This window comes from Acinonyx jubatus, chromosome D1 (assembly GCF_027475565.1).
Source record: "Acinonyx jubatus isolate Ajub_Pintada_27869175 chromosome D1, VMU_Ajub_asm_v1.0, whole genome shotgun sequence".
Taxonomy (NCBI): Eukaryota; Metazoa; Chordata; class Mammalia; order Carnivora; family Felidae; genus Acinonyx; species Acinonyx jubatus.
The window spans coordinates 111,768,346-111,777,180 of NC_069390.1; the positions used below are offsets into that span (position 1 = coordinate 111,768,346).

The following is an 8,835-nucleotide window of genomic DNA, read 5'->3' on the forward strand; positions in this document are numbered from 1 at the left end:
CAGCCTATTTCTCCTCTCAAACGCCGCAAACAGAAATTGTCTAGTAAATTCCAGTCACTTTTTCTTTCCAGAATAAAAAAAAAAAAAAAAAAAACAGCCCTAGTTTTCATCTTACGAAGACAGGAAGCATTTCCTGGAGCTTAATCACTGTTTTGATTTGCAAAATTGGAAAGGTTGAGAGAAATTAGTAAAGTAGGTTGTATCATCCTACTTTGGATTTGGAATTTTTGGACAGGGTCCTGCTGCCATTCGGATGAAAGCAGTCATGAGTCAAGCTGTGGGTGACCTAAACCAACACTGTCGCCCTATAAAAGTCAGGGCTCTATTCGGCGGACCCAGGAGAAGGTAGGCAGAGAGGAAAGCACTAAGACGACAAAGAGCCAAGGAGAGCCAGTGGAAATGCAGAATCTTCCGGCTCTACTGCTGCTCTGTGTGGCCGTGTGCTCAGCCTATCCAGTGGACAGAGCCGCAGAGGACAAGGACAGCAACATGGACCTCCTTCAGGTAATTGATGGACGCGTCTCCCACAGGCATTGGCAGGGCCGAGTGGGAACACCACCCCTGCTTTCCATTCATAAACACACGGGATGCTTCGGGCTCACTGTGGAGGAGAAGTTCAGGGACAGGAGGTTAGGAAGTGTGGGATGTGGAGGGGTCTCCCCAGCCTACTGTGTCTCCTTTCATGCAGGAGCAAACAGAGGCCAGAAACCTTAGGTGTTTGCCTAAGATCCTGACCCCCTGGGAGCAGCAGCACTGGGGCTCGAGGGGCAGGAGTACAAGAGGAGGGTGTAATTAAATGCATCTTGCGATGGAACTTCTTTAGGTATTTTAATCCAGGGGAAGTTAAGCTAGGTATTTACATGGCTAGTGTCGTGTTCGGACCCAGAGATCTGTCCAACTTTCTCTCTTAAGTCAGGTCCCCGGGGGAAGCACAAAGTAGAAAGTTGAAGGGCTTGAATAAGTGTAACTGAAACACAAATATGCCCAAAGAAGCCTTTTTGCTTTGTGTTTCTGCCTTAAGTTCATTAGATATTGGTCTCTGCTTCCACGCCATTGTCATTGCTTGGGGAGTAGACTAAGCTCCAGACGTTAGTTGGTAACAGAGACAAAACAGACGCAAGGAAGAATCTGTAATTGAAGAGTGGAATGGAATATGACACTTATTCTGATTTTAGCCACTGGAGGAATACCGGAACTAGATGAGGGCTGCAGCTGCAATTTAGCACGAAAGGCTAAAAATCATGACTATACTTACTACCCCACTAGCAATACCTAGAGAACTACTACGACCTCGCCAAGGATGTGAAACAGTTCGTCAGAAGAAGGGACAGCGGACCTGTCATTAAAAAAATCCGAGAAATGCAGAAGTTCCTCGGGTTGGAGGTGACAGGGAAGCTGGACCCTGACACTCTGGCGATGATACGCAAGCCCCGGTGCGGCGTTCCCGACGTGGGCCAGTTCACCACCTTCCCTGGCCTGCCGAAGTGGAGGAAAACGCACCTCACCTACAGGTAGGGGTCCAAAGAGGTGTTCACATCACACTGCGATTTTACCAAGTACCATCACAGGAGAAAATAATCTCTTCAATTTTTTTCTTAAAGGATTGTGAATTATACACTGGATTTGCCGAGAGAGGCTGTTGACTCTGCCTTTGAGAAGGCTCTGAAAGCCTGGGAGGAGGTGACACCACTTACTTTCTCCAAGATTTACGAAGGAGAGGCTGACATAATGATCTTTTTTGCAGTTAGAGGTAAAAACCAAAACAATATGAAATGCATCCATTTATTTAGTGCTTTTGTGGGGGGTGGGGGTAGGAAGACTCCAAAGGTATTTTAATTACCTGTCTTTCAAATAAAAACACTTTCTCTGTCAGATCATGGAGACTTTATCCCTTTTGATGGACCTGGAAATATTTTGGGTCATGCCTACGCGCCGGGGCCCGGCATTAATGGAGACGCTCACTTTGACGATGATGAGCAGTGGACAAAGGATACATCAGGTGAGTCGCACATCTCTCAGAATGATTTGGGTGGGTTATTTTTGTGTTTTTTTTTTAGATTTAGAAAATTCTGAGAGGCTACAAATCTTCGAGAAGTGGTGTGTTCTAGATTTCCCAAATGGCTCAAGAAATAGAATGTATTTTTGTTTTGATCGTTATTGAAAACACTTTCAGATGTCTAAAAAGTTTATTCTCTGTCTTGGTAAGCACGCTATGGAGGCATCGTTGAAGTACTTCTTTGAGGACGATGGTTCTAGTATGACCTTAGGACCATCCTTAAGAGTATTTTCTCATTGCGTTGAATTGCAGATATCCAAGGGACCACGTATTGCCTTGCCTCTGTGCTAACATGGGCCCTTGACAGTGCTTATATCCAAATTGGGGAAAATGTCTTCTGTACTCTTCAAAATGGAGATGGGAGTTAAATTCCAGAAACTGAGGTCCCCGTTTAGGTTTTTCTGGTAAATCAGCCTTTTACTCTCTCTAGGTTAAGAGGAGTTTTTAGGGACTTGTTCTAAAGGGAGACACTAGCCCCCAAATACAATGCCCAATTTTTTTAGGTAGGACGGTATTTCTCAGTTCATAGCTGTATACTTTGAGGACTGACTTCCAACGTTTTCAAACAACTAGCTAAAACAAATAATACTAGCCTCTGAAATTTTCTGGGATTTATAATCATAATGCAAACAGAATATCTATAGGGAGTACAAATGTGAGGTTAGTGCTGGATAAATTTCTTTGGTTTGATCAAATTAACAACTTCTTCCTGCAAAGTCACAAATGAGGACTTTAGTAGGATCACAAGTTACACAGATAACGCTCGCAAAAGTAAACTTCGCGTGTCAAACGTAATTACCCAACGATTTCTAATGTCAGCATCCTGGGTTTTTTTTTTTTTAATAATACGCGGAAAAAGAAAATATGAATGCAGCTAGTGTTCGCGTGGTCAAAGTCTCTTTTGTGACAAATGCTGGGCATGATTAGGCATGCTATGTTTTAGACCAATCTTAACAAGCCCTATGACAATTATCATTACTAATATTTCCAGACCCAATGTGTACTTAATAATGATACTGGGGTTGAAAAATTATGCAGGCAACAGTCTGCATACAAAAGTATGATTGTTTAGGGTTTCAGATTTGAGTTGAATAAATTGTGATTCCTTTAACTGAGACTATAACTGGCAAACATTAATACGTTGAGACAGTGTTTAGCTTTTCATTGACAAATGAAGAGAAATATTTATGAATGTGCTAAACAAGTGGGTCGGTTCCCTTCCGGAGTACGAGAAAGAGGACCTTGTTTTCATGAAGTAAATAGGCTTCTGAGGTGGGAGAGGGCAGTAGGTGGACACACTGGATGTTTTGTCTCGAAGACTGATTTCGAGAATGAGAAGCATTAAAAAACGCTAGGCTTTCCGTTAAGTGTGTTATCAATCGATCAGTCAACCAAAAAACAAGGCAAAGAAGGCCCTCTGTGCTTCCAGTAAGTAAGCCAATAAAATACAGCTGACTTGTGTGATGTACATGTGCTTAAGGGATTAGGAACTATTATTTATGATTTCTTAAATAGGGACCAACTTATTCCTCGTTGCTGCTCATGAACTCGGCCATTCCCTGGGTCTCTATCACTCGGCCGACCCCACAGCTTTGATGTATCCCGTCTACAACCCACGCACAGACCTGACCCGCTTCCGCCTTGCCCAAGATGATGTGAATGGCATCCAGTCCCTGTATGGTGAGTGATGCTGGAAAAAGGAGGCATTGGAGCTTTGCAGCCATGGTCTTCGGGAAAGCTTTAAAATGCTGCACAAAGCATTTGCAATTCGTCGCAATGCACTCAGAGAGTGTTTGGGAAGCATAGAAATCGACAGAAGCATCCCATTTCGCCTCATGTTTGATCCCCCACATCTGTTTCCTTTAGGACCTCCCCCTATGTCATCCCCTGATGGCCCCGCGGGGCCCACGGAATCTGTGCCTCCAGAACCTGGGACACCAGCCACGTGCGATCCTGCTTTGTCCTTCGATGCCGTCAGCTCTCTGAGGGGAGAAATCCTGTTCTTTAAAGACAGGTCAGACCAGAAGATTCTATTTCCCTATCTATTCTTTTGACGTACATTCTTGTCCTCTCCTTGTTGTTCCTATAAGTCATGCTTGCTTTTCAAAAGTCCAACTTCAGAATCGCAACTTTATCTTCACCTCCTTTAAAAATGGAGTCAGGAGAGTGTTACATTGAATCAATAATTTCCTGTCTGCCGGATACACATGCACTTAAGAGAACATTCAAGCTGCACAAACAGGCAGAAAGTAGAAAGCACGTCTCCCTCACCACACTAATCTGGGTTCCCTAGGGTATCCCCGTACTCAAGGACCCCTGTACATCCTTCCAGAAGGTTTCCATGCATACACCAAAAAATACTTGCAGACACAGATACGCACATGCACACACCGGTCTGTCTTTTCAGAAATGCAGACCATGGGGCGCCTGGATGGCTCAGTTGGTTAAGTGTCTGGCTTTGGTTCAGGTCGTGATCTTACGGTTCGTGGGTTCGAGCCCCAAGTCAGGCTTTGTGCTGACAGCTCAGAGCCTGGAGCCTGCTTCGGATTCTGTGTCTCCCTCTCTCTCTGCCCCTCCCCTGCTCGTGCTGTGTCTCTCTCTCTCTCTCTCTCTCAGAAATACACAAACATTAAAAAAAAAAGAAAAAAGAAAATGTAAGCCATGTTGTCCCACACACAGCAGTGTGCGTGAATTGTAGGTATTTAGAGGTTACATTTGGCTAATTAATTTTGCCGCAGGATCACTTTTCTTTGCCAGGAGGTCTGGTGCAGGCTTCCCGGGAGAAAGAAAACATATTTTCCCATTGGAAGTACACCTAATTTCTGCCTGTCATCCAGCCAGAGGATGAGAGAATGCGGGAAGATGGGTGAGGCAGGTCAATGAGAAAAATGTGCTACAGGCGAAGGTCTGGGTTTCAGTTTTCATTTCTTTTTATTCATATTGCAGACATTTTTGGCGCAAATCCCTCAGGACGCCTGAACCTGGGTTTTATTTGATCTCCTCGTTTTGGCCATCTCTACCTTCGGGCTTGGATGCCGCATACGAAGAGACTAGCAAGGATATCGTTTTCACTTTCAAAGGTAATTATTCTACGATAATTTCTCTAACTTGTTGAAATAAACCCTTTCACAGGAAAATTGAATAGGACTTTGATTTTCTCTACTATCACAAATTGTGTCTACATTGTTGCTCTCAGGTAATGAAGAAGGGAAGGGATGTTATTTTCTTTATGTTTTACAAATGATAGAAATGAACATAGCAACATACGTGACTCAGAGTTGTAAATTCCCTTCTTTGATTTGTGTTCATTCATTCAATCCACACATTGTTGTTCAATGCCCACTTTGAGGCGGGGATTACATTTTTACTACGAAAACCAAAGGCGCTAACAAGTATTTCTAAAACTCAAAGGCTTAACTTTTACAAATTAAATGCGTTTATAAGTAATTAGGTAAATAATGGAGAAATAATGAAGTAATTCCGTGAGTTATTTTTCTTAACAGGAAATCAGTTCTGGGCCATCAGAGGAACCGAGGTACAAGCAGGTTATCCGAAAGGCATCCACACCCTGGGTTTTCCTCCGAGCGTAACGAAAATAGATGCTGCTCTTTTTGATAAGGAAAAGGAGAAAACATACTTCTTTGTAGAGGACAAATACTGGCGGTAAGACGCGGTTGGAATGACTCTGTATGGAGCCTGATTAGGGACGTTAGGTTCTTTCCCTGAGGGACCCCCACCTCACTCTCAGCCCTGCTTCCATCTCACCGAGGAGGACGGATACACGCCTACTTTCCAACGCAGCAGCGCCTGGTAATCGGCATTTCTTAAGTGCTCCTGCCTTGAGCCCTTGTGCCACAGGCTGGACCTTCCCTCTGCTGTTGCCCCACCTGCCTGGACGGCCTCTTCTCTCCTTCGCCCCTTCCCCCAGCCCACTCCCCCTAAAGTCCTGGCTCGAGTCCCCGCACTGCCCCCCCCCCCCCCCCCCCCCCCCGCCATGGACCTTTCCTGCCGGACTCCAAACCCAGAGTTTGAAAGAAGCCTCAAGAACCCAGGCCACAGTTTAGCATTCCTTTCCTGTGGACTCATTGCCTCCCTGGGTGTTTGTCTCATCTTCCCAAATTTACCCTATGATTGTGAAGGGCTTCCCTTAAGCTCCGCCCCTCATTAGTGCTGCCTGTTTAAGTTTTATGGATAGAACCCAGGACTCACACAGAGGCTGATTCCTGGGCTGACCGCCCACACAACTGGGCAGACCAACCAAGGTCCAGCCACTGAGTCCAAAACACATTCACGGTGATTTCCTTCTCACCACTCTGCCTTTTCCTAACAGGCTGCCGTAGGAAATCCAGATGTGCAGGGTGGGGAGGACGTATAGGAGTCAAGCATGCTAGAGAACTTGAGATGTGTATTTGAGATAAATGAGCCAATCCATTGTATGTACCTGCTCATACATACCTTTGTGTCTTTGTGGTTGAAAGACGATTAAGGTTCTTTCTGTCCAGGCTTAAGAAATATGGTAACAAACATCTTCCAGATCGGGCTGTTGACTCTGGTCCTGGTGGAGACACAGCTCTAAGAACTGAGTGCACAGTTCCATTCAAGTCCCATATTTCCGTAGTGCTAAACACGTTTGACATTTATTTGCAGTACTTAGAAAGTTTACTAGAATTCCGCATGAAACCAAACATGACTTAAGAATGTGGGTAACGTGGCCTCCGTGCAATGCTGAGCTGTGTTTCTTTGACTGGATGCAGATTTGATGAGACGATACAGTCCATGGAGCCAGACTTTCCCAAGAAAATAGCAGACGACTTTCCAGGGGTTGACTCGAAGGTTGATGCTGCTTTTGAAGCATTTGGTAAGAGGGTACTTGCTCCGTTGGCAACGGGCCACTCGGTGTCAGAGGGAAGAGGGCAGCTGGATTGATTTGTGATGATGGGTTTCCTTCAACCAGTTTCCACCTCCCTCCCCTAGATTTCAATGAGAAGTTCTGTACCACTTCTATGACGACTTTATATAGTACGTTGATTTGAATCAGAACAATAATCAACACAAATCCCTATATTTTGTCCGTGTGGATAAAACCAAAGTGCTTGAGGGTCACTTCCTCACCTCTAGAGCTGTTGTCTTTCAGATTCCCGTGTCCTTATAAAACCCCTCGGGGGTGTGGCCAAGTTTCTTAACTGGCTGGCTTTCTCCTCCCCTCCATCCTGTTGGGAGATTTTCCTGAGTAGTCAGCCATTGCCCACAGGGCTCACTTGCAAATACAGTAAAACCTTGGATTGTGAGTAACTTGTTCTGTGCGTATTCCGCAAGACAAGCAAACATTTCTAGTACATTTTAACCTGACACACGAGTGATGTCTTGCAATACGAGTAGTACGTGATGCCGAATGTCATATGATCGCAACTGAGCCAATGGTCCTTGCAGTTTGGTTTGATGTACGACTGCTTTGGATTACAAGCATGATTCTGGAACAAATTATGCTCACAAACCAAGGCATTACTGTCATTGCTTTGACGTGTGCACAAAGTTTTTTAAAAAGATACATTTTTTTCCCCTAATCAAAGAGAGATGGCTGGTGGCTGGTGATCCTTCTCGAAAGGTAACCCAAGCACCATGATGGAAGAGCCGTAAAGGGTCCTGTGGTGTTTGGAAAGAGTTTCTGTGCTTCTCTGGGGCCACACGTGACCCTCAGGCTATGAAGCGAGGAAAGGGGAGGAGGGCTGTCAGGAAAAACGAAAGTAAAGAGATCACAGTTTCCACAGAAGCAGAGAGTTTTGTCTGATCAGAGCAGAATAACCTGATGACCTGAACCTGGCTTTACTGCCAGAATGCGCTGGAATGGAGTGCCGTCTCCAACCCGCCCAGGGGTGACCTCGGGCAAGCAGACTGTGAGCCTTCACCTACTCATCTATAGAATGGACTTAGATATACTTCCCTCATAGGATTGTTGCAGAAATCAATGAAAAAACAATCATCTAAAACGCTTATCATCATCCCTGACACACATTGAAACTCTATAAACGCTCTGTAATTTTCATCATCTACTATTCTGAGTTCTGCATGTTGCCAACTTCTGTTTTTGAACAGATATCCCCTTATCTCCCTTGTCCGCATTTCCAGGGTTTTACTATTTCTTCAGTGGATCTTCGCAGTTGGAGTTTGACCCCAACGCAAAGAAAGTGACACACGTGTTGAAGACCAACAGCTGGTTGAACTGTTGACGTGTCTAGAAGCACCACGTGGGCATTTGAAGCGAAGCCGATGATTCTTCACCCGAGTCTCTGTGAACCGACACGGTTCGCTTCCTGCTGCACATGCACTGACAGAGCACGAGGATAAGCTGCGTGTCTGGCCGGTCAGCCTCACCTATGACGGGCCCTTCGAGCAGGCTGCTCGGCGCGCACTCGGGTCACACGGAGCAGCTTCCCCAGGAGAAGGGAGAGCACTCGTGTGCGAGACGACTGACTGTATATAGACTGTTTGCTTGTTATTTAATAAAGACGATCAGCCAGTTGCTTTATTGTTTCGTTTGCTTCGAGAATGAGTCGTCCTCACAATCTTGGGTGGGGTAGGGGTGAAACAGAAGGCAGCCTGAGATCCTTGGCCAGTGGTGTCAGTACTAGGGTCTCCATGGCGGCAGCCTCACCATGAGCCCATCCCGAACTGAAGACAATGTGCCCCTTGTCCTCCCCTGGTGTCCGAAGAAGAGGTGTCCCTATGTCCACCCCCCAGACGTCGTATGTGTTCCTGCTATACCCCAGGAGAAGGATCTA

At 45.5% G+C, this 8,835-nt stretch overlaps 1 protein-coding gene across 1 annotated transcript; it reads left to right on the plus strand.

Moving 5' to 3' along the window:
- Positions 1-279: 279 nt before the first annotated feature.
- On the plus strand, positions 280-8,576 carry LOC106976485 (stromelysin-1). The gene is made up of 10 exons (XM_053204191.1): positions 280-504; positions 1,267-1,511; positions 1,602-1,750; positions 1,874-1,999; positions 3,572-3,736; positions 3,923-4,070; positions 5,003-5,136; positions 5,560-5,719; positions 6,811-6,914; positions 8,183-8,576. The coding sequence occupies exons 1-10, from the start codon at positions 400-402 to the stop codon at positions 8,281-8,283; spliced, it is 1,437 nt and encodes a 478-aa protein (XP_053060166.1). The 5' UTR covers positions 280-399; the 3' UTR covers positions 8,284-8,576.
- The last annotated feature ends 259 nt before the right edge of the window (positions 8,577-8,835 follow it).